This window comes from Pongo abelii, chromosome 17, assembly GCF_028885655.2.
Source record: "Pongo abelii isolate AG06213 chromosome 17, NHGRI_mPonAbe1-v2.0_pri, whole genome shotgun sequence".
Lineage (NCBI taxonomy): Eukaryota > Metazoa > Chordata > Mammalia > Primates > Hominidae > Pongo > Pongo abelii.
The window spans coordinates 37,501,692-37,527,896 of NC_072002.2; the positions used below are offsets into that span (position 1 = coordinate 37,501,692).

General features: G+C 43.2%; 1 protein-coding gene across 4 annotated transcripts in view; it reads right to left on the reverse strand.

Annotated features, from left to right (window-relative positions):
• Nucleotides 1-26,205, reverse strand: part of TMEM241 (transmembrane protein 241) — a 147,789-nt gene that overhangs the window by 10,788 nt on the left and 110,796 nt on the right. For all 4 annotated transcript variants that reach the window (XM_024236170.3, XM_024236171.3, XM_024236169.3 and 1 more), the window contains one exon: nt 2,895-2,959. In XM_024236170.3, coding sequence (XP_024091938.1) covers nt 2,895-2,959 — 65 coding nt within the window. The remainder of the gene's footprint in view (nt 1-2,894; nt 2,960-26,205) is intronic.

Here is a 26,205-nt window from a genome sequence, read left to right on the forward strand (position 1 = left end):
AGTGGTCCTAGGCTTCTTTTCCTTTTTAAAACAAAGGACAGAGGACCAGTGAGCAGCAACAACAAATGTGAATTTTTCTACATAATGTGCAGCATCCAGGATTGAGGCCAGGCTGCCCCTGGTGACAGGGAAGGAAACAAAACTTTGTCACCAGCCCAAGGAATAGACTATTTATGTGTGATGTGTGTGAGGGCTGCTTGGTGTGGTTTCATTTCAGAAACACTGTTGTGGCTAGGCCCCCAGATCTAACACCTCCTACAGTGAACAGAGTCCACCTCCGTTGGGTTACAAATGCCTGGCCAAATGCAGCACTGTTCTCACCCTTCAATCGAACCGTAGTGACGTCTGGCAAGAGGAGTTTGAGGGAGTGAAGCGTGAGCGACTTTCGCTTTTTACTTGATATATTTCTGTATTGTTTTAAATGTCTTATAAATAGCATGCATTACTCTATTGCTTAAAAATACATACACATATATTCCCCAAATTAAAGCATGCCTATTCATCAGCAATGAGCTGTTTTAACCGTTTAAACTCTCCATTACTTCCTCCCTCACCTTCGCCTTCCCTGCAGACCACAATCCAAACCCTTGGTAACGGTCACCTATTGGTTTGAATACTAGTAATCAGAATAGATAAAATTCTTAACTCTCCAATAGGCAGGTCTTATGTAGAGAGTTCAGGGGTGAAACCCACCCGATCGCTTCATTCTTGTCCTCATGTGGTCATAACTAACTGGCCCTTGAACGAGAGGCACATGGTCCTAATAAGTTCAGAAGGCCTGTTTCCTTTCTCAGATGGAGAGCTCTGAGGCCTGAGCGGAGGGTGAGCCTGGGGCGCTGGTCACAGCTGGGTCCTCTCTGACAGTAGTACTTTCTCTGTGCATCCCTGTGTTACTCATGGCCCAAACCTCCCTTGTGAGTCACCGGCTCTGAGGGCTACGGGGCAGTGTGGCCTTTTCCAGGAGGTGCGTCCTGAAGCTACCATCACAACGGCCATACCTACCTCCTGGGACTCTGAGTCCCCAGTGTGTCTCCCCACAGCCATGCCCCTGCCTCAGCCATCCTTCTGAAGAACCCACCTGTCCCCACCTGCCCTGCTCGGCCATCCTTCTGAAGAGCCTGCCTGTCCCGGTCTGCCCTGCTGAACACCACCCCACACCCAACTGTCTCCTGCATACCCCCAGGGTCCTGTGCACTGCTTCTGGGAGGGAGGCAGACCCTAATGGGCAGAAAGGAATGAATCTGGTCACAACAGTCAGAACCGTCAGGGAGGAAATTAGTAAGGCGACAGGAAAAAGCTAGCAGGGCTTGCACAGGATGTGGCCAGGGAAGCCTCTCTGAGGTCACCTCGATTTGAAGTCCTGGGGGATGAGCAGTAGTGGCCAACTGAAAGCAGGGAGGAAGGCATCCGGGCCGAAGTCACAGGCCCAGAAGCCCTGAGGAGACACATGTGCGCCGTGGCCAAGACACAGAAAGGCTCTCTCCTCCCCGGATCTGCAGGCTGATTTGGCGAACGACCTATTCCTGTATTCCACTCTGTGGTCCAACAGCCACCTCAGCCTTCATATATTCAAACCAATGCCCGATACGCCTCCACCACTACCTTGCCAAACTCTGCTCTTCACACAACATTCTCCATCTCAGTAAAGGCAACCTCATTCTTTCAGTTGCTCGGACCCCAAACCTAGAAGTCATCCTAGACTCCCCTCTCTCAAATCCTAGTGCCTCAGGTATCCTACCACATCTCCCCACCTCCACTGCTATCAGCCGGTTCTCAGCCGTCATCATCTTGCACCTAGATCATGGCAAGAGCCCCTGGTCTTCTTGCTTCCTCCCCACCCCTTGGCACCGCTGTCCCCCAGCATCCCCATGGCTCACTCCCTCACTTCCTTCTGGTCTCTGCTCAGACAGCTTAGTGAGGCATGCTGTCTTTATGCAAATGGGTAGTGCATTCTAAACAGGATCATTTGGAGCTTATCTGAGAGAAAGTTAATGGAAAAATCAAAGAAATGGAAAGACACCCAAACATAGCACGTGTTTTCTCTCTCTCTCTCTCTGTGTGTGTGTGTGTGTGTGTGTGTGTGTGTGTGTGTGTGTATACAGTTGCCCCTCAGTACCTAAAGGGGATCTGTTCCAGGACGTCCACGGGTTGTCAAGTCTCTTATATAAAATGGTGTAGTGTTTGCCTACAACCCATGCACATCCTCCTGTATATTTTAAATCATCTCTAGATTACTTGTAATATCAAATACAATGTAAATGCTATGTAAATAGTTGTTATACTGTACTGTTTAGGAAATAATAACAAGAAAAAAAGTCTGTACATGTTCAGTACAGATGCAACCATTGCAGGCCTAAACTACATTGTTGACCCACAGTTGGTTGAATCTGAGGATCTGGAACCCGTTCATGCAAAGGGCTGATTGTGTGTGTGTGTGTGTGTGTGTGAGTGTGTGTGTGTGTGTGTGTGTGTATAGTGGTTTACTAAACATTACATATTATTATACATATTATATTATACATATTATGCATATACATACATATATATATACACATAGCGGTTGACCAGCAGGGGCTGCCCTGGGGTGGAGGAGTGAGGGTGATGTTCTGTTTGTTTCTTGCTCTGGATGCTGGTTATGGTATACAGAATGGTTGGTTTGTACAAATCCATCAAGTAGTATATTTATGATATATGCACTCTTCCGAATTTGTATTTACAGGTCGATAAAAGTTTTTTTTTTTTTAAAGAAAGCTTCGCTAATATGAGATTTGCATTTGGATGGAGATATACAGCCAACGCACACTCCCTTTCTGCAACATTTGAGAGCAAAATTTAGTATCCTGATGAAACTCAGTAACTAATCGGCACTTTATCTCTCTATGCAAAAGACTTACCATCCCGTGGCTGCACTGGTCAGGATCGCATCAAACAGCAATATTGATAAGCCAGCTGTGATTATCTGTAGAAATAATTTCAACAAAAGGTCATCACACCAGCAGGGCTCTGGAAACCTCTACTGTCATTTTTTTCACAAGCTTAGTTCATTTGAGTTCGGATGCCTGCCATCAGGCACTTCTTTCCACTTCCCATGTCCTTTTCCCCCAGACGCTTCCTAGTCAGCCCCCTGTACTTAGCGGCGCCTCTGAGCCAAGCATTTGGTGTAGAAAAGGCTAAGTCTTAGTCTGTTTTGGAGGTGAGAATGTTCAAAGAAGCATTTAACTTCCAAATTCTTCAAAAGGGAGGCGCACAGCCAAGGCCGCCCTCATCTCTCTCCAGGGAAGGGGTATATTAAGAAAACTCATTTCCATTTTGTCTCAGCAGTGCAGAACTCGTCTCCAAGGTCAGATGTGCTCATTAACCTGTTCTCGGATCCTCCAGATAAAAACTTATCTGTCACCCAGCCTTTGTCCAATGCACCATCTCTCCATCCTCTCCTAATGCTCCCATCTTTCTGATCCATGACACACGTTCTAAGAAACCAGGCGCATCCTAGGGAAAGGAGTAATTAAATCATTAATTATTTGCAAATATCTAGAAGCCAGAGGAGAGGGAAGAGGTTACCTCCACATCTCTCAAGGCTGGAAATTCCAGAAAAGTGTCTCAGGAATGGCAGCCACAGGACTCAGACCCCAGAAGTGCCTCGAACCCCTCAGCACCAAGAGTGTGTGTGAACCAGTGGCCCAGCTCTGTCCACACTTGGAATGTCTGCTTAAGGAAAGATGTTTCTGGCTTCCAGTCTCCTGCATCCTGCAGGTCAAAACAGCTTCCACGGGGAAGGTAAGCTTAAGAAACCGCTTTCTTGCAGTGAGAGGTGGGATGTAGGCCGCATTGGGAGAGGTTCAGCTACCATCTCCCTCAGGGGGACTTCATGTGCTGTCTTGGAGGCCTCTTTGGGTCTCCAAGCTGGGAGCAAGGCAGCAGACAGACAAGCAGAAGGAAGGAGTATGTTTATGAACCTCATCGTCACTCATTTACCATCTCAGAAAGAAGTCTGGAACTACAAATCCAGAACTCTCATGATGGGATATAAACGTGGTGAGATTTTGGAACTTTTCTTTGTAGTTAAGTCATTTGGTATCACTTTCTGCCTTGCTTTATTGATTTGTAGCAAAAACTTTGACTGCAAAAAAAGACCTGGGTATTGTCCTCAGGGGCAATAAAGAAGTAGAAGCCCAGCCAGAGAGCCAACTACAAGAATACAAAGGATAGGGAAAGAGATTTCTCTAAGTGGAGACTAGTGGTGGCTTTTTCTTAAAGATCATATTGAATGACAACTTTTGAGCTGATGCGCATGATGAATGTCCCGCTTTTCTTTTCCCTTTTTCTTTTTTTTGAGACAGGGTCTCGCTCTGTTGCCCAGGCTGGAGTGCAGTGGCGCGATCTCAGCTCACTGTAGGCTCGACCTCCCAGGACTCAAGCACTCCTCCCAGCACAGCCCACTGAGTAGCTGGGCCTATAGTCATACACTGCCACACCCAGCTAATTTTTAATATTTGTTTGTAGAGACAACATCTCACTTTGTTGCCCAGGCTGGTCTTGAACTCCTGGGCTCAAGCAAACCCACCCGCCTTGGCCTCCCAAAGTGCTGAAATTATAGGCGTGAGCCACCGTGCCTGGCCCTTCTTTTTTTTTTTTTTTTTTTTTTTAACATTTAATTTAGGACGTCTGCATCTATGGTCATAAATGAAGTGGACTAAAATGTTATTACCTCTCAATGCAATTGTCTGGTCTTGGAAACAATGTTGTACTAACCACATAAGTGAGTTCATCAGCTTCTCTGCTTATTATCCTGCAACAGTTATAGATGATCTTGACTCTGAAAGTTACCCCTGACTTGAAGGCCCCTGGACCTAGATCTCCTAGCTGGGGGTGATCTTTAACAGCTATTAGCCTAATCAAGTCTTCTCTTTCTCATTGTTGCATATTTTCCGTTTTCACTTTTCTCCAAAATGTATTTCATCTAGGTCTCCCAATTCATTAATATTTAGCTGTTTGAAGAAATATTTTACATTGTTTGTATCTGTTTGATTACCTTCCTTTTTTGTTATGTTTCTCTTCATTCCCCCCACCCCCTTCATTAGTCTTGACTGAAGTTAACTATGTTGTTAGTCATTCTTTCCTTTTGCAACTTCTTAGACATGGCCTGGGACGGTGCCAATGGAGATGTATTTCTTGGACTTGCTGAGAAAGGCTCCGTCCCACTGATGGATGTTGGCTGTGCTGGCAGCTCCGCATAATGGAACACTTCACTTGATTTATAAAGGACCCAACTTGTCTTTTCTATGTCCTCACCATTGTCTTTATCATCCTTGCCTGTTTTTACCAGCTGTTCAAGGCCTTCTTTGATCGGCTTCTCTCCTTGTTCTCTGACTGCCTAACTCAGGTGACTTTCAGTCCAGCTGGTAAAAAGGGACAACTGCCCTGTCCCCCACCACACCCACAGCCTGGGATTTGTGCCTCTGCTCCTCCGTGAGCCTCTTTAGCTTAGGAGGAACCCTGTCTGCCGTGAGATAGACAGCTGGTCTGCTCATTCCTCTGAAATGTACCTTTTGCCAAAAAAAACACATCTTAAAAATTTTAAACCAGCCCTTACTTGAAAAGAAGGTTGGTTTAGCAGCCACTCCAGTGCCTTCGCCATCTGCCACTTCCTGGAAATGTTTGTATAGTCTCCTGCCTTCTCCTGAGCCACCTTTCCAAAATTCAAAATTCTCAAAAGTTTTATCACCCAAGGAACAAGTGTGCTGCTGCCTGAGACCCTTTATCTTATTTCTGTAGAGAATGTAGACTGAAGTTGTTTGCACCGTGGGACAACTGTGGGGTTGGACGGGCCCATTTTTAATCTATTCGGTACAGGCAAGACTCCTCCGAAAGGATGATGTGTTCTCTCCCCAGCATGTGGTTTCTACCTGCCTGATGCCCCACTACTGTCCTATTAATCAGTGATCTGTTTGCAAGCCTATCTCCCCTCTCTGCATTGTGAACTCTTTTTTTTTTAAGCAAAGCAAATTTTATTACACATAAAATTAATATATCAATATACAATAAGTTACACTGTTGAACTCTTAAGGTCGAAGACTTGGAAGCCATCCCAGGACCAAGGTCAGTGCCACAGAGCCTGGCTCAGTCACATTCAACAAAGGATGGAAAGAACCTGAGCTGACCGGGCATGGTGGCTCACGCCTGTAATCCCAGCACTTTGGGAGGCTGAGACGGGCGGATCACGAGGTCAGGAGATCAAGACCATCCTGGCTAAAATGGTGAAACCCCGTCTCTACTAAAAATACAAAAAATTAGCGGGGCGTGGTGGCGGGCGCCTGTAGTCCCAGCTACTCGGGAGGCTGAGGCAGGAGAATCGCTGGAACCCGGGAGAGGGAGCATGCAGTGAGCTGAGATCACACCACTGCACTCCAGCCTAGGCGACAGAGTGAGACTCTCACCTCAAAAAAAAAAAAAAAAAAAAAGAACCTGAGCCTCCAATCCTCCCTGGAGGGCACATGAACATGCAACAGGCTTGGTACTGGCTTCCTTTTTGCTCACTTGGAAAGTCAGCTCTGGGGAAGAGGCTCCTCATGTGCTTGAAAGCTCAAAATCTGCTCTGAGACATGTAGGAACATGTAGTGTCAGCACAGAAACAAAATCTTTTATCATTAAGCCCAAAATAAGCATTTAAAAGCAAAGGGGTAAAATAGAGAAAAGAAAAAAAAAAAAAGGAGCCCCCTGGGACTCTGGAGCATTTGGAGGCTTACAAAGGAATGCACTGGTGTGAGTGTGTGACAAGAAGCATAACTTTAATTCCTGACTTCCAGCTCCTGGGTCACAAGGTCACCCAGGATGATCAGTAATTCTACCAAAAACACACAGGTGTGAAATCTACCCACTTTTCACTTCCTGCCTAGCCCTTGAAGAGCATCATTGCCACCTCCCCATCATTTGCTAAGCACTAGTTGTGGGAATGCATTGGTTTTTCCATTTGTACCAGGGGCTTCCTGAGTGATCCCTCTGCTGGTAGGACCTAGGGCACAGGGCCCCCAGGTATTAGCACTGAGGATGGAACCACTGAAGCTGCCTCTTTGCTCCCCTCCTCTCTCACTGCACCCCAACCACCCAAGGCCACAAGTCCACTGAGTGGGACCTTGCTTTGGTCCTGACTCTCAAGCCACACCAGGTTCCCTCTTTGTGGTCCACACTTGACTCTGACCTCCAACCCAGGGAAGGGAGCTTTCTAGGCTGCCTGGCTCTGGCCAGACCTTGGCCTTGTGACTAGAACCTTGACTGATGCCCCACAGAACTAGGACTAATAATCCAGAAGGACTCTCCACTGAGTACTGACCATTGCCTGGATTTCCAGCCCTGTGTCCAATCTGCCAGGTTTAGAACTTAACTATTATGCTCCAGCGGACACTACATACAGCACCCACCAGCTGCACCTTCAGAGCTCCAGAGCCAGCCTCCACAAGAATAGCCTCTTAGGCTTGGACACACCTTGGAGTGACAGTCTCCCAAATTCTAGCCATCCTTGCCTTCCTCTTCAGAAATGTGTGCAAAAGGCCTCATGCTCCAAGGCTTTAGGTGTCATGTCACTTGCTCCACAGTATCAGTGGATTGGTCTCCTGTTGCATCAAGCAATCCTTTCCTCTAAGTAACAGAAATCGATCCCAGTGCATCTCACTGTGTGGTCATGGGATAAAACCAAGCTCCCAGTATTCCAGGGCTGAGAGTCACGTCCCAGATGTTAACAAGCCTACTGCAGTGTGCTTACCCTGGGGGGCTACTAAGTGCTCTGACACCACCTTCAATGCGATAATATTCCCCAAAGCACAAGAGTCTTTCTCATACATTACATTTTGTCCTCCAAAAATGTTAGTAAAAGCATAAACATTTTTGAAAAACCCTCTTGAAATGACTAAAATCTGCCCATGAAAAAACTTTCAAGTTACTCTTGGAACTAGCCATTCAAGAAGACCTAAGAAATAGTCATCACCTGTACTATCAATTGGTGTACTTGCTTATAAAAAGCATTTTAAGAAACAGATTTTTCCCAAAGAAGAAAGAGTCTTGTCATCTGAGGAATGTCTCCTTCTCACACACAGACCCGAATAACAAACACCAGGACCTGCCACAGGCAGAGGGGTGCCAACAACAGCAGAACTCAATACGATGTGTCAGCCACAGGGCTTTGAACTTCCTGGCTTTGTCAACGGCTGTCACAACCTCTGTGTTATTTAAACAGATTTTGGTATTTAAAGCAGATCAGGTTTGTTTTTCAAACATTCATTTCAATCCTAAGACAAATTTTCCATTTAAGGGGAAAATGGTGGTGGTGGGGGGGGGTGTTGTAAGTAGGAACCTGCCAGATTATCAGGTATTTGGGAGACAATCAAAGATTTAGGTTTATTGTTCTATTGGTTTTTAAATGCATACGACTCTCAAGAAAAAAGTGATGCATACAAAACTCTCCCTTGCCTGCTTCTTCAGCCCAGTTACAGCCATGTACCTCCCTTTTAAAGGGGTTGCAATTTTTCAAACACAGTTTCCTACCCTCATATTGCTTTTGCTCAGCAAGTTCTCTCTGCCTGGAAACATTTCTAGGTCCGTCGATATAGCCGACATAATTCCTACTCACCGTTCAAAAATCCATCTTGAGAAAACTTTTACTGAACTTGGGCCCCGTCCACACACCCAACTGGATCAAGCACTTCCTCTCAAGGCTCCCACAGCCCCTTGCCATTGCACATGCCAAACCCTATTTGCAATATGTGGTCTTCTCCCAATCAGGGCACGTGCTATTCATCTTTGAACGTTCAGGGGCTAGCAACAGAGACTTGCATGTGATAAGGGCCTGATAACAGTTTCTGCATCAGATAATCAGAGCTGGTAATATAACTTTTAAGGTCACAATGCTGTTTTGTTTTGTTGTTTAATCCTTTTTCATATATTTGAGAAAACTGGAACCAAGGACTTGAGAACCACTGGGACATTCTCTCTACCCCTTATCCTTGACCAGTTCCCTCCATAGAGTTAGAAAGAGCTTCACAGAGAGGATCTAAGCCTAGATCTCTCTGGATTCTAGTCCCAAAATACCAGGGAAGATTCTAATTGGCTCCTGGACCAACTGACTGTGGCCTGGGAGGCCGAGTCATATAAGAATATGGAAGCTCACTCAAGAACTTCATGGTTGGAAGAAAAAAGAACATTTTATTGGAGGAAGGTATGGGAAGTGCTGGCAGGCAGAACAACAGGTAGCTTTCTTCTATCTGCCATGCAAAGTGTGGTCACAGATAAGCAGCATCAGCAACACCTGGGAGCTTGCACAAAATGCAGAATCTCAGGTTCCACCTCTGACCTACTAAACAGCATCTGCACTGGCACAAATGCCCAGGTGATATGCATACACATTAACATGTGAGAGTTCTGTTCTATACCCTCCAACTCCAGCCACAAGGCTCCAGAATGACTTTCTCCAGCTGGTGTACAAACACGCTGCACTGTTACCTCTCCAGGGACGGGCGGACTCCAGCTCTCCCACAGGCCACAGAGTTGGAGGTGTATTTCAGACAGTCTTGGAGTCTGTCTGTGTTGCAGACTCACATATGAATGTTACCAACCTGGTCTTCCTTCCAGGTTAAAGAGTAAATCTAATATAAAATTTATCATCTGAGAGCAGGCTCTTTTTCTCCTAGAACCCATAGAACTATTCCAAGTCCACTAGATAGAAATCACGGCCTATACTCATAACTCTATTTGGCATTAAAAAAATTTCAATTAACCCTTATTACCCATCCTATGATTTATTACTACAATCAGTGTAATTATTAACAAGGGACAACTCATGTTAAACTCCAGGCATGGCTATTAACAGTATTTAATATTGCCTCATCAAAATATATGAACCATTAATTTTGCCAGATATCAGAACAACATTTATTATAAGCACAATGGGATTGAGAACATAGATGAGGAACAAAAAGAGATTAGGTTCATGTGAAGGAAGGATAAATTTTAAACCTAGAGAAATCTTAGGTGACTTTTAACAAACTCCTACATCTTATAGAAGCATCAACAAGAGAATGAAACTAGAAAACTGTGACATGAGTATCTAGTTCATGAAAGATAAGGGAAGAAAGTAACCAAAATGTGATGAGGGCATAAAATGTCCCAGACACCAGGCTCTGCTGTCACAGAGAAAATCTCACGTGATCCCCACAACATCCCTGCACAGGAGGCTGCTTGGCCCCATTTCTACAGAGACGAAACTGAAGCTCACAGAGGATAACTACCTTGCTCAAAGCATACAGTTTAAACAAAGGAAGAGTTGGAACTAAAACCCAGGTCTCCTGAGTCCTGTGGCACTCTCCTTTCTAACTCCAAGCTAACACTCAACAGTGGCTTTGCTTAATCCTGGCTCAGTAGTTCTCAGCCCTGATGGCACATCCAAAATCCTGGGAGAAGTTACACACACACACACACACACACACACACCACTAATGTCCTGTTCCATATCAACCAAATAAAAATTTCTTGGACTGAAGCCCAGGATTTGGCATTTTTAAAAAGATCCCCTTGTAATTCTCATAGGAAGATAGGATTGAATCCCTGATTATTGCTATGTTCCTAGTTTGAGTAAAAGTATCCACAAAATTGCCAAACATCACAGAACCACTTCATGGCATCAATGAAATGGGCCAGAACCTGGTGAAACAAGGCATCATCATCACTATCTCGATCAGCCCTTCATCACTGCAGGTATCATGTACTGCACCATTTTACATTTCCACCAGCAGTGTGTGAGGGTTCCAATTCTTTTGTGCAAATATGGAATATTTAATATTTATTGATATATACCATGCATGCAGAAATACATGCAAAAAGCACTCATGTAAACCTTAATAAATGATTACAGAGTGAATACATGTATGTAACCAAGGAACAGCATCAGTGTCACTTGTGTCCCCATACAACTACTTTTCTCCCTCCCCTCCAAAGATCTGAAGATCTACCATTGTAGATTAGATATACTTCGTCTTTTTATATGTTTCTTTTCTTTTCTTTTTTTTTTCAGACAGAGTCTCGCTCTGTCCCCCAGGCTGCAGTGCAGTGGTCAATGTCTGCTCACTGCAACCTCCGCCTCCAGGGTTCAAGCGATTCTTGTGCCTCAGCCTCCCGAGTAGCTGGGATTACAGGCGTGTACCACCACACCCAGGTAATTTTTGTATTTTTAGTAGAGACGGTTTCACCATGTTGGCCAGGCTGATCTCGAACTCCTGACCTCAAATGATCCACCCTCCTTGGCCTCCCAAAGTGCTGGGATTACAGGTGTGAGCCACTGCGCCCAACCATATGTGTTTCATTATAGAAAATTTTAAATGTCTACAAAGAAGGTTCCAATTTCTTCACATCCTGGTTATCTTTCTTTTTAATTCTAGCCATACTAGTGGGTGTGAAGGGATACCTCACTGCGGTTTTGGTTTGTATTTCCCTGATGACTAATGACACTGAGCATCTTTTTCATGGGCTTAGTGGCCAGTTGTTCGTCTTCTTTGGAGAACTGTCTAGATCCCTTGCCCACTTTAAAAATTGGGGTTTTTAAAAATGATTGAGGTATAAGAGTTCTGTATATGTTGTAGATATGAGTCCCATATCAGATATATGATTTGTTTGTGGGTTGTCTTTTCACTTTCTTGGTGGTGTCCTTTGCAGCTCAACAGTTTTTAATTTTGATGAAGTTCACTTTATCTAATTTTTCTTTTGTTGCTTGTGCTTTTGGTATGTGCCATGGTCATATTTTACATAGCAAGGAATTCTAAGTCACTATTTCACCCAACATCTTAATTAACACTATACATGTATCATATAGATATATCACGGTTTCCTTTTCATAGAGCCATTCATTTATTCTATCTTCAAACATTATATTTTACTTTACAACATGATCTATCCAAATTATGTACTACTGCCCTTGATTTATAATGAGCTTCCAATGTGATGTTAGGAAAAAGTCAATATCATGCTATGTGATATAAACCCATCTATGTGATATGATATGTGATTCAGTAGACATTTGAGGATTAGATCTAATAAGCATGTATTAATATATTTAATAAAGGAGTCTAGAAACCTTATTTAGTAATTCTTCAAATTCTTCATAGTAATTTTTCTTTTTCTTTTTTTTTTTTTTTTTTTTGAGATGGAGTCTCGCTCTGTCACCCAGGCTGGAGTACTGTAGCATGATCTTGGCTCACTGCAACCTCTGCCTCCTAGGTTCAACTGATTCTCCTGCCTCGGCCTCCTAAGTAGCTGGGATCACAGGTGCATGCCACCACGCCTGGCTAATTTTTGTATTTTTAGTAGAGACAGGTTTTCATCATGTTGGCCAGGCTGGTCTCGACCTCCTGACCTCAAGTGATCCACCCACCTTGGCCTCCCAGACTGCCGGGATTACAGGTGTGAGGCACCGCACCCAGCTTTCATAGTAATTCTGAAGAGGTTGGTAACCAGTTATTTTAGAGTCAGAAGGGAATGCAGTGTTGAGATGACCTAATCTCTCCCCTTACTTTATTTCAGTGCTTTATTTATTTATTTATTTATTTATTTATTTATTTATTTATTTAGAGATGGAGTCTCGCTCTGTTGCCCAGGCTGGAGTGCAATGGCACGATCTCGGCTCACTGCAACCTCCGCCTCCTAGGTTCAAGCGATTATCCTGCCTCAGCCTCCTGAGTAGCTGGGATTACAGATGCCCGCCACCATGCCCACCTAATTTTTGTATTTTTTTTTTTGTTGAGATGGAGTTTCGCTCTCATTGCCCAGGCTGGAGTGCAACGGTGCGATCTTGGCTCACTGCAACCTCTGCCTCCGGGGTTCAAGCAATTCTCCTGCCTCCTGAGTAGCTGGAATTACAGGCGTGCGCCACCATGCCCAGCTAATTTTTTGTATTTTTAGTAGAGACGGGGTTTCACCATGTTGGCCAGGCTGGTCTCAAACTCCTGACCTCAGGTGATCCGCCCGCCTCGGCCTTCCAAAGTACTGGGATTACAGGCATGAGCCACCGTGCCCGGCCTATTTCAGCACTGTAAAGATGTCATTTCTGCAGCCAAGGGCCAGAGGCATAAAATAAAATAAAGATGTCATTTCATTGTCTATGAGTACTCATTGTTTCAGGTAAAAAGTCAGCCACTGGCTTTGTGGTTGCTTCTTCGATTTAAGGTAATGCCCTTTTTCTCTAGTTGATTTCAAGATTTTTAAATTTATTGTTGGTTTTCAAAGATAAATTTGATAGTCTGAGTAGGATATACCTAAGTATGGTTTTATTTGTATCTTATATGTGGGGTTTGGGAGCTTCTTGAATCCATGGGTTGATGGCAGTGAATAGTTTTACAAAATTCTCAGCCAGCATCCCTTCAAATATTTCTTCTGCCCAATCTCTCTCTCCTGTTCTTCTAGAACTACAATTCCACAAATATTAGATCTTATGAACATTTCCCTCATGTCTCTTATGCTCAGTTCTGCTCTTTCCATCCTTTTTTCCTCTTGTGTTTCACTTTGAGTATTTTCTACTGACCTTGAGTTCACCAATCCTGCTACATCGTGCCCAGTGGGCTCTTAGACCCCTCAGATAAATTATTAATTTCAGATGTATTTTTCAGTTCTATAATAGCTATTTGATTTAAAAAAAAAACAGATTCTAATCTTGCACTGGATTGTCTCATTATTTTATCCATCTTTTCCTCTATTTTCTTTAACATATTATCCAGTCATTTTTAAGTTATTGCTAACATCATCTGTAGTTCTGTTCCTATTATTTTTCCCCACTTGATTATCAGTTATCCTTTCCTGCCTACTTACATGCCTATGTCTTTGATTACATGCTGGACATAGGTATAGAAGAACTGTAGAAGCTCCAGAGGATAGCTTCTACCAGGAAGCATTCCCCTTTGCCTCTAATAGGGTGATGAGCTCAATCCAACTAGGGATTTAGTGACTCAGCAATAGCCTGCAGCTCTAGTAACTTAGTCCACCTCTATTTTATCTAGTCCCTTAGTTGTAAGCCCTCCCAGACTTGTGTTTAAGAGCTTGGTGGATCTCTATCTCCTCATCCACAAAAGGTCTGCCTTTCTGAGGTTTTGACCTTAGCTTTTTAGCCTCTCATCCATGCAGGTTCAACACGTGGCAACTGTCTTTAGGGGAAGACTTGTGCTTTTGCTGCAGTCTCCTTCTTCTAGCAGGACTTTGTCTCCTAAATACCCCTAGGCTATGAGAGTTTTCACACCTGCAGCCTGCTGTACCACCCCAGAACTCAGCAAATGCCTCATGGGAAAAACTAGACTTCCTTTGGGGCTATTCTAGCTTCCAGTCCATCAAACCAGTTCAATATGACTGCCTAAACTCTGCTAGTTTCTCTTTCCCTAATATTTCCTCTTTTTGGACCAAGCCAGATCCTTAGCCCACACCCAGAGGGCTTCCTTGCCCTTACCATGAGGAAAACAGCTTGGTTACTCAGTATAGCTAGGAAGCGTTCTTCACTCTCTGGAAATTTGCTTAACAGCTCTCCAGTTTTCTTAAAAATATGATTTTTGCGATTTATTTATTTTTCCCCTAGTTGTTTCAGATGAGATACTGGCCTGTCACAAGGTACAACAGTCTACTCTGAAGTAGGTTTCCCTTTTTTGTATACATGCAAAAACAGACCCAGAGAGATGGTCTAAGCTACTGGTTTTCAAACCAGGCTCAGCCAACCACTATTTCCCTAGAGCCACTGGACACCATCATGACACAAAGTGGGGAGTCTTTTTTTTTTTTTTTTTAGACAGGGTCTTGCTCTGTCGCCCAGGCTGGAGTCTAGTGGTGCAATCACGGCTCACTGCAGCCTCAAACTCCCAGGCTCAAATGATTTTCCGTCTCAGCCTCCTGAGTAGCTGGGACTACAGGCATGAGCCACCACACCCGGCTAATTTTTGTATATTTTGTAGAGATGGGGTTTCACCATGTTGGCCAGGCTGGCGTTGAACTCCTGGGCTCAAACAACCCATCCGCCATGGCCTCCCAAAGTGCTGGGATTACAGGTGTGAGCCACCACACCTGGCTGGCCTTTTCATTTGTTCTGAACAACTTCCCATTCAGCAACAATTTTATTAACTCATCATGACAATTTTAATTAGCTTAAAAAAATCATAGTCTAGGTTTTTGTATATCCCAGCCTGGGGCAACAGAACTTTATCAAGGGCACACAGTCTTTTTCCCTTCGGATACAGGGTTTCAGATAAAGTGTAATTGATGGTAATGACTATGGCAGGCTGGAGGCGAGAGGAATATTCAGCTCCCTCTCCTCACGAATCTTTCTCTGCCCACGGAGGAGGGAACTCTTCTGCCTTCACTTGTATCATTTCAATATCTTCCAAGTTCATTCCAAGGGGAATAATTGTGTATCTGATTGTACATTTATTTTACACTAGTCAGTGAGACTCTAATTTTTTAAAGGCAGGAACCCAGACTCCACAGTCTCTTCTCTTGAATCTATGCAATAACATTCTCTTGACTCTCCATCTCCACGTGTTGTGGTTTAGGGAGGAGGATGGAAAGGAAGCCGTGCCTTGCATGGGGAGCAGAAAGTCTCTGCTTCCAGCCAGGGTTGAGTGTTTTTGGTTTAACTCAACTTTGTTTCCCACTTACTATTCCTTGTCCATATGTTCTCTTGGTTTATATCCCGAGAAGGGAGGTGGAGTGGGTAGTAGAATTCAAGTACCAAAACTCTGAACTCTTTAACAAAGGCATAACTTCAGAAACATGTGGGCCTTTTGGACTTGCAATCTTCCTGGCACAGTTATGCTAAGGTGTTAGCTCTTCCCTGGGTTGGATATCCGACTTTTCTCTGGTGCTTACATTTCTGAGAAGGCCATATTCATAGCATGTCTGCTGAACTGGTGTTTCACAGAACCTTTGGAGGACTTCTTCCTCCATCTTTCTCTTTGGGCATTCCACTTCAGTTTGTCCTAAAATACTTGATTGTGTTGTTTCTTTATTTGCTATTATAATTTTCTTTAAATAGATGGGCTATAAATTTGCCAAGTATTTCTTCTTTTCCAAGTAGTAATAAAAGGCGGAGTAATGTTAACATACTTAGAACACCCAATTGTAGAAGACAAATGGAGAGTTTGAGACTTCCCTAATTTTCCTTCAAACTCAAATCAGTGACAACCTGGTATGGAGTCTCTTAATCCCCCATTCTAGTACTTTTCACTTCTTGGTTTCATTTAACTTAGTAAATGTACTCTTCTACTGTCAGACATACTTTTAGAATGATCTATTTGTGCCAGTTATTTTTTAAACTTTTGTCCTGCTAGCTAGAAAGTTCTACCAGTCTCCCAAGTTAAGCAGAAATCTGTGCTTGTGGAAAGGAAGGGCATGTGGTTAAGATGTTTTTATTTGCTAAGTTGTTTGGATTTACTCAAAGCACAGATCTAATCTCTGCAGACTATTTTTAGAAATTACATGAATTTAAGCTCAAAGGAGCGTTCAATAAAAGCACCATAATTATGCTTACTCCAAGACTGTGAGGATTTGTTCATCAACTTTTGATTTAACAATAACTTCAATTCACACTACTGTTACATTTAGCAGTAATGGAGGTGAAAGAATAGATCTGCCAAAAGAGAAATATCCAGACCCCAGACCCCAACACTTCCTTGTAACATTCAAAGGTAGGAGATGTGGTTGCCCATTAGGTAAAACCCTGTTGCCTGCTTTTCACCTGCCTCCTTCCTTTATTTAGCTCAACACTTCCTGAAGAGCATTGGCTGGAAGAAGTGAGCCCTCTACATGACATCAAGGACTGGACCCTGGCTCCAAGTTTGGTCACACTCAGTTTTACATGACCAGAGAAAACTTTTTAGGAACATACAAAACTTGCACAATACATTTACACAAACCATGAAGACCTTCCAGCTCTTGCCACACAACCTATTTGCCATGGACTGAATTGTCCATAATTCACACGTTGAAGCCCAACCCCTAATGTGATAGTATTTGGAGATGGGGCCTTTGGGAGATGATTTAGTTTAGATGAGGTCATGAATGTGGAGCCCTCACCATGAGATTTAAAGAGACCAGAGGCCGGGTATGGTGGCTCACGACTGTAATCCCAGCACTTTGGGAGGCCAAGGCGGGTGGATCACCTGAGGTCAGGAGTTCGAGACCAGCCTGGCCAACATGGTGAATCACCATCTTTATTAAACTACAAAAATTAGCCAGGCATGGTTGCACAGCCTGTAGTTGTAGTCCCAGCTACTCAGGAGGCTGAGGCAGAAGAATCACTTGAACCCAGAAGGTGGAGGTTGCAGTGAGCCGAGATCGCACCACTGCACTCCAGCCTGGGCGAGGGAGTGAGACTCTGTCTCAAAAAAAAAAAAAAAAAAAAGAAGAAGAAACCAGAAAATAAATAAATAAATAAAAAGAGAGCAGAGTTTGCTCTCCTCCCAGCTCCCCCAGGTGCACAAAGAAGAGTTCATGTGAGTGCACAGGGAGAAGGCAGCCATCTGAAACCCCAGGAGGGAGCTCTCACAGCACACCCACCCTGCCGGCACCTTGCTCCTGGCTTACTCTTGGACATCGCAGCTCCAGAACTGTGAGAAAGTAAATTTCTATTGTGTAAGCCACCCAGTCTGTGATATTTTGTCATGGCAATCGAGCTAAGACACCTTCCCTTGCTCTTTTGGAGAGTTTAAAAAATGAAAGTTTGTTTAAAAAGGCTGAATGTTTCAGAAGACACTTTCATTGAATTACAAGTGAAAAAGGAAAAGGGCTTTGGGTTTTTGCTGGAATGAAGTTGAGGCCAAATTACGTTCACTGAGCACCACACAGGGCACTAGAGAGGCGACATGAAAGGGGAGATCTGCCCTCACAACACCCCACGCTGGGTTAGCTAAAGCAAAGAATGTCAATATTATCATAGGGTAAGTGCTAAGACATGGGCAGACTCTGAATGTTATGGGAACAAACTCCACTTAGGGCTGAGTCCTGTGCTAAGCCTTAAGGGCACTCAGGAATTACCAGGGGAGGAAGAGTGGGAAGGGCATTCTACGGAGGGGGAACAGCATGAATGAGCCCAGCACAGTCTACGCCACTGAGTGTAAACTGGAATGCCAAGTGTGCGGTGGTTAAAGGGCCACTGCTAAAGCCAAAGGAAAACTGAAGAGAGTGAAAAAATCAATAGTTTAAAACCCCTTTTTCCTAGCAACATATTTTAAAAGTCCCGTGGAGAATCCTATTCATTTAAAGAAGAGGGGCAGCTGGTCCCAGGAAGATTAGGCATACAGTTTTATCAGCAGACCAGGGGCAATCCTCTGTATGGATGCCAAAAGAGCGTCTCCCAGCCCCGTGTGTGTCTGTGAGAGAGCAGCAAGCCAGCAGGGAGAGTCCTGGGTGCTCCCTGGCTGGGTCACAAAGTCGCTGAATAATCTCAGGCAGACCCATCCCCATCTCTGGATTTCAGGTTCCTCTATAAAATAAAGGAACAATCTAGAAAGTATTTCTCAGGAACTAAATTCTGTTCTTTCCCTTATTATCTTTCTTTGAAGGGGTAGGGGATTTTATTCATTTCCTGACTTGTTCCAGTGAGAATTTTCAAGAAGCTTAAAAAGATAGATCAATTCAGACATAAAATATCAATCAGAAGTAGGTAAGCAACATGAAGGAAAGGGGAAACCAAGGAGAGGAAGGCAGAGGGAGGCCAGGACAAAATCCACGCCAGGGTGGCCGCTGTACACAGGAGGGGCTCGAGTGTGGCCGCATGATTCCTGGCAGCCAAAGTGAAGAAGGTGCGTGATCAGTTACACACTGAGTGTCCCTAAGATTCTGGCAAACCAATGCTTGGGAGAAACCATTCAATGTTAATCTATCTTCTAAGTTTAACACGAGAATATTGTTACAGACATTCAAGCATATGTTCCAAAGAAAGCAGAGAGCCTTTAATTTAATAAATCTGTCAGCTGCCACATCAAGGTCCAATGTAAAGATCCAGAGTAAAGAAATGTGTTATCTTGTCCCCTCCAATGTATAAAGTACCCCTCTTCAAGAAAGCTAAATATATAGAAATATGAATTGTGGCCTTTCCCTGGTCCCACAAAAGGAATGTCAGCTGCTGGCAAGGGTTCCCCCACCCCATCTAGGTACAGCCAGGAGCCCATCAAGTGTCCTTTTCTATCAAGAAGAAAACAATGCCCATTGGTGGCTACATTTCATAAAGATCTCTTAAAGCCTGTGGACAAGGCACACGCACATTTTCTGAAGGCAAGGAGTATGCATTTCAGAATCCCCTTGCAGCACCCCTTAGTAACTCGGTTTATTCATCTCTACAGCAAAATGTGATCTGCTGATTGTGTGGCCATCTCCAAAATGCTGGGGGACCAGCAATATGCCTGGTGACCCTGCCATGTTTCTGGTGGTCACTGACTGAGCATGTGCTCAGGACAAAGCATCTAGTCCCTGCTCTGTGTGATAGCAGGATCAAATTCACATATAACAATATTAACCTTAAACGTAAATGGGCTAAATGCCCCAATTAAAAGACACAGACTGGCAAATTGGATAAAGAGTCAAGACCCATCAGTGTGCTATGTTCAGGAAACCCATCTCATGTGCAAAGACGCATATAGGCTCAAAATAAAGGGATGGAGGAAGATCTACCAAGCAAATGTAAAGAAAAAAAAAAAAGCACGAGTTGCAATCCTAGTCTCTGATAAAACAGACTTTAAACCAACAAAGTTCAAAAGAGACAAAGAAGGCCATTACATAATGGTAAAGGGATCAATTCAACAAGAAGAGCTAACTATCCTAAATACATATGCACCCAACACAGGAGCACTCAGATTCATAAAGCAAGTCCTTAGAGACATACAAAGAGACTTAGACTCCCACACAATAATAACAGGAGACTTTAACACCCCACTGTTAATATTAAACAGATCAACAAGACAGAAGGTTAACAAGGATATTCAGGACTTGAACTCAGCTCTGCCACAAGCAGACCTAATAGACATCTACAGAACTCTCCACCCCAAATCAACAGAATATACATTCTTCTCAGCACCACATTGCACTTATTCTAAAATTGACCACATAATTGGAAGTAAAGCACTCCTCAGCAAATGTAAAAGAACAGAAATCACAACAAACAGCAAATGTAAAAGAACAGAAATCACAACAAACTGTCTCTCAGACCACAGTGCAATCAAATTAGAACTCAGGATTAAGAAACTCACTCAAAACCGCACAACTGGAAACCGAACAACTTGCTCCTGAATGACTGCTGGGTAAATAACGAAATGAAGGCAGAAATAAAGATGTTCTTTGAAACCAATGAGAACAAAGACACAATGTGCCAGAATCTCTGGGACACATTTAAAGCAGTGTGTAGAGGGAAATTTATAGCACTAAATGCCCACAAGAGAAAACAGGAAAGATCTAAAATCAACACCCTAATTAAAAGAACTAGAAAAGCAAGAACAAACAAATTCAAAAGCTAGCAGAAGGCAAGAAATAACTAAGATCAGAGCAGAACTGAAGGAGATAGAGACACAAAAAACCCTTCAAAAAAATCAATGAATCCAGGAGCTGGTTTTTTGAAAAGATCAACAAAATTGATAGACCACTAGCAAGATTAATAAAGAAGAAAAGAAAGAAGAATCAAATAGATGCAATAAAAAATGATAAAGGGGATATCACCACCCATCCCACAGAAATACAAACTACCATCAAAGAATACTATAAACACCTCTATGCAAATAAACTAGAAAATCTAGAAGAAATGGATAAATTCCTGGACACATACATCCTCTCAAGACTAAACCAGGAAGAAGTTGAATCTCTGAATAGACCAATAACAGGCTCTGAAATTGAGGCAATAATTAATAGCCTACCAACCAAAAAAAGTCCAGGACCAGACGGATTCACAGCCAAATTCTACCAGAGGTACAAAGAGGAGCTGGTACCATTCCTTCTGAAACTATTCCAATCAATAGAAAAAAAAAATAGGGAATCCTCCCTAACTCATTTTACGAGGGCAGCATCACCCTGATAACAAAGCTTAGCAGAGACACAACAAAAAAAGAGAATTTCAGACCAATATCCCTGATGAACATCGATGCGAAAATCCTCAATAAAATACTCACAAACCGAATCCAGCAGCACATCAAAAAGCTTATCCGCCATGATCAAGTCGGCTTCATCCCTAGGATGCAAGGCTGATTCAACATACGCAAATCAGTAAAAGTAATCCATCACATGAACAGAACCAATGACAAAAACCACATGATTATCTCAATACATGCAGAAAAGGCCTTTGACAAAATTCAACAGCCCTTCCTGCTAAAAACTCTCAATAAATTAGGTATTGATGGGACATATCTCAAAATAATAAGAGCTATTTATGACAAACCTACAGCCAATATCATTCTGAATGGGCAAAAACTAGAAGCATTCCCTTTGAAAACTGGCACAAGGCAGGGATGCCCTCTCTCACCACTCCTATTCAACATAGTGTTGGAAGTTCTGGCCAGGGCAATCAGGCCCAGGAGAAAGAAATAAAGAGTATTCAATTAGGAAAAGAGGAAGTCAAATTGCCTCTGTTTGCAGATGACATGGTTGTATATTTAGAAAATCCCATCGTCTCAGCCCAAAATCTCCTTAAGCTGATAAGCAACTTCAGCAAAGTCTCAGGATACAAAATCAATGTGCAAAAATCATAAGCATTCCTATACACCAATAACAGACAAACAGAGAGCCAAATCATGAGTGAACTCCCATTCACAATTGCTTCAAAGAGAATAAAATACCTAGGAATCCAACTTACAAGGGATGTAAAGGACCTCCTCAAGAAGAACTACATACCACTGCTCAACAAAATAAAAGAGGACACAAACAAATGGAAGAATATTCCATGCTCATGGATAGGAAGAATCAATATTGTGAAAATGGCCATACTGCCCAAAGTAATTTATAGATTCAATGCCATCCCCATCAAGCTACCAATGACTTTCTTCACAGAATTGGAAAAAAACTACTTTAAAGTTCATATGGAACCAAAAAAGAGCCCACATTGCCAAGACAATCCTAAGCAAAATAACAAAGCTGGAGGCATCACGCTACCTGACTTCAAACCATACTACAAGGCTACAGTAATCAAAACAGCATGGTACTGGTACCAAAACAGAGATACAGACCAATAGAACAGGACAGAGCCCTCAGAAATAACACCACACATCTACAACCATCTGATCTTTGACAAACCTGACAAAAACAAGAAACGGGGAAAAGATTCCCTATCAATAAATGGTGCTGGGAAAACTGGCTAGCCATATGTACAAAGCTGAAACTGGATCCCTTCCTTACAACTTACACAAAAATTAATTCAAGATGGATTAAAGACTTAAATGTTAGACCTAAAACCATAAAAACCCTAGAAGAAAACCTACGCAATACCATTCAGGACATAGGCATGGGCAAGGACTTCATGACTAAAACACCACAAACAATGGCAGCAAAAGCCAAAATTGACAAATGGGACCTAATTAAACTAAAGTGCTTCTGCACAGCAAAAGAAACTACCATCAGAGTGAACAGGCAACCTACAGAATGGGAGAAAATTTTTGCAATCTATCCTTCTGACAAAGGGCTAATATCCAGAATCTACAAAGAACTCAAACAAATTTACAAGAAAAAAAACGAACCACTGCATCAAAAAGTGGACAAAGGATATGAACAGACACTTCTCAAAAGAAGACATCTATGCAGCCAATGCACACACGAAAAAATGCTCATCATCACTGGTCATCAGAGAAATGCAAATCAAAACCACAATGAGATACCATCTCACACCAGTTAGAATGGCAATCATTAAAAAGTCAGGAAACAACAGATGCTGGAGAGGATGTGGAGAAATAGGAACACTTTTACACTGTTAGTGGAAGTGTAAATTAGTTCAACCATTGTGGAAGACAGTGTGGTGATTCCTCAAGGATCTAGAATTAGAATTACCATTTGACCCAACAATCCCATTACTGGGTATATACCCAAAGGATTAGAAATCATGGTACTATAAAGACACATGCACATGTATGTTTATTGCGGCATTATTCACAATAGCAAAGACTTGGAACCAACCCCAATGTCCATCAATGACAGACTGGATTAAGAAACTTTGGCACATACATACCATGGAATACTATGCAGCCATAAAAAAGGATGAGTTCATGTCCTTTGCAGGACATGGATGAAGCTGGAAAGCATCATTCTGAGCTATCACAAGGACAGAAAACCAAACACCATATGTTCTCACTCATAGGTGGGAACTGAATAATGAGATCACTTGGACAGAGGGCAGGGAACACCACACACCGGGGCCTGTTGGGGGTGGGAGGCTGGGGGAGGGATAGCATTAGGAGATATACCTAATGTAAATGATGAGTTGATGGGTGCAGCAAACCAACATGGCAGGTGTATACCTATGTATCAAACTTGTATGTCGTACACATGTACCCTAGAACCTAAAGTACATATTAAAAAAAAAAAAAGAAACCCAACAGGTGAAGAACAATCCCATTTCTGTAAAAAGAGATAGAAAACCTCAGGAATGTGTGTATAAAAAAAATTTCCCAAACAATACACTCTAAAATGTCTATTATGGTAGAGTCCCATAAGCTTTTTTTTCATTTACTTTCTACATTTTCTATAATTAGCCTTTTGAACTTTTTAAATGAAGATACTGGACTAAATGGTTTCTAAGGTTTTTTTTCTAGAGATATCATGGGTCAAAATTAAAGTCACAAGTTAAGGGAAAAGTTATTTTCTTCAATAATGGTGAATACCCCCTACATTAAATACCTACAGGAAAATTCAAACTCTGACCAGGAAACCACGCCATTTGCATTCCCACACCCCAGCCCATGCCTGTTCATGTCTGGGGACGGCTGGCATTCAGCTCTCCGGATGGTTGGGCTGCAGGTGTCCCTAAGGTGCACCCTGACAGCCTGGCTCTGCTCTGCGGAGCTGCAGAGTGAGTTCCTGGCTCCCGTGACAACCTGCTTCCCTTACGTTCATCTGTTCTCCATTAGTCTCCACCAGCCTCTCAGTTTCCTGGAGGTGTTTTCTACATTGTACAGTTACATGTAAAGAAAAATGCAACAGCAGCAAAGCACGGGGGGTCCAAACACAAGCACCCCTTCCCTAGGAGACTGCTCACTACCATCACAGTCAGACGCTCAAGCAGCACCCGCACGAGAGGAGAGCCACCAACAGGAACCTTTCAGAAAAGGCCCACAGGCAGCCTGGGCAACTAGCGAGACCCCATCTCTACAAAAAAATGGAAAATTAGCCAGGCGTGGTGGCTCATACCTGTACTTCCAGCTACTCGGGAGGCCCGAGCCCAGCAGGAGCGTTCAGCGAAAGGCAGAGCCCTGGAACAGCGGTGTTCACTCAATTAAACCTCATGGCCTGACAGAGTGGCAGGTGTGCCGTTTTCCATAACCAGTCACAGCCCCTGAAGGAAAAGCGCGCCTGTGTGGGGCACGACCAGAGCAAGAAACGCTTCTGCAATGCTATCGGGAAGTCTGAGCTCACCTTCTTTACCTTGGCACTGAGCTGAAGATCTGTTAGAAACCCTCTCCAACCACGACGTTCAGGAGAAACGGTGGCCACCACCCAGAATAACAAGGCCCCAGCCGCAAGGTGTCCTTTTCCCAGCAAGTGAAACCCGCCCCCGCCACCACTGGTAGTACAGGAGACAACACAAAGCAAGAGGCCCCAGGGCTCTGCTTGGGAAGCTGCCGGGCCTGTTTTTCCTCCCAGTGGCCAACAAACAGGAGGACAGGTTCAGCACGTGGGGCTCTGCTATCTGAGCGCGGCACCATTACAGCATCCACATCCGATTTTTAAAACTGAAGTATAACATAAATACCTTGTAGTGTATGAGGCACAGGAATCTCAAGTCCATGGCTTGCTGAGCATTTATACCCATTAACACCCACACAGCTGCCACCTGGACAGACACACCAGCCCTTCCCAGCATTGCACCAGGCTCCGCAGACTCCTCCCAATCCATTCACCCATTCCGAATCCCCTCTGTGGCCACGTGCCCTTTCCTACTGCAGTGAGGATTCCATTGTATGGACAGATGAAATTTACGGACTATTCCATCTAGTTAGATGCTATTATGAATAAAGCTGCCATGGATTTTCTTGAACATGTCTTTTTTTTTTTTCTTTTGAGATAGAGTCTTGCTCTGTTGTCCAGGGTAGAGTGTGGTGGAGTCATCATAACTCACTGCAGTCTTGAACTCCTGGGCTCAAGCAATCCTCCCACTTCAGCCTCTCAAAGAGCTAGGAGCACAGGCACACACCACTACACCTGGCTAATTTAAAAAGAATTTTTTTTTTTGTAGAAATGAGGTCTCACTATGTTGCCTAGGCTGGTCTCAAACTCCTGGCCTCAAGCGATCCTCTCACCCTGGTCTTCCAAAGCCCTGGGATTACAGGCATGAGCTACCACACTTGGCCTTGAACATGCATTTTTAAAAAAAATAACAGCCTTACTGAGATATAATGCACATACCATAAAATCACCCCGTGGAAGAGAACAATTCCATAGCTTTTAGTATACTCACAGTTATGCAGCTACCACCACCATCTAATTCTACAACATTGAACGTATCTTGTTGTGAACATATGTCTTTGTTTCTCTTGGGTAAATACTGAGGAGGGGGATTACTGGGTTATTATGTAGATGTTGTTTAGCTTTGGTATCTTCTAAAGCATAAATGTCATTCTACAATCCTCACTAACGTTTCGTATTGCCAGTTTTTTTCACTGTAACCATTCTTTTCGGTGTGTGATTCCACATCAGAGTTAATACCACATTTTCTCAATTCCCCATTCTCTTACTACCAACCAAATACAAACTGAAAGCTGAAATTTCACCTAACAACAGAGGACTCATCTAACAATCTTCAGGACTTTTTTTTCCTTTTCTTTAAACACCAGTGTAGCACTTCCAAAATGTTAGATAAAATGATATATCAGGTCTGCTGAGATACTTCAAAAATTGGAAAAAAAAAAAGCTAACAGTAACTGCTTAACATACATTATTTTAAATAATTCTTGCCACATTTCTGTGAAGCGTATGCAATTATTCCTATTTTACATATAAGCAAACTGACACATA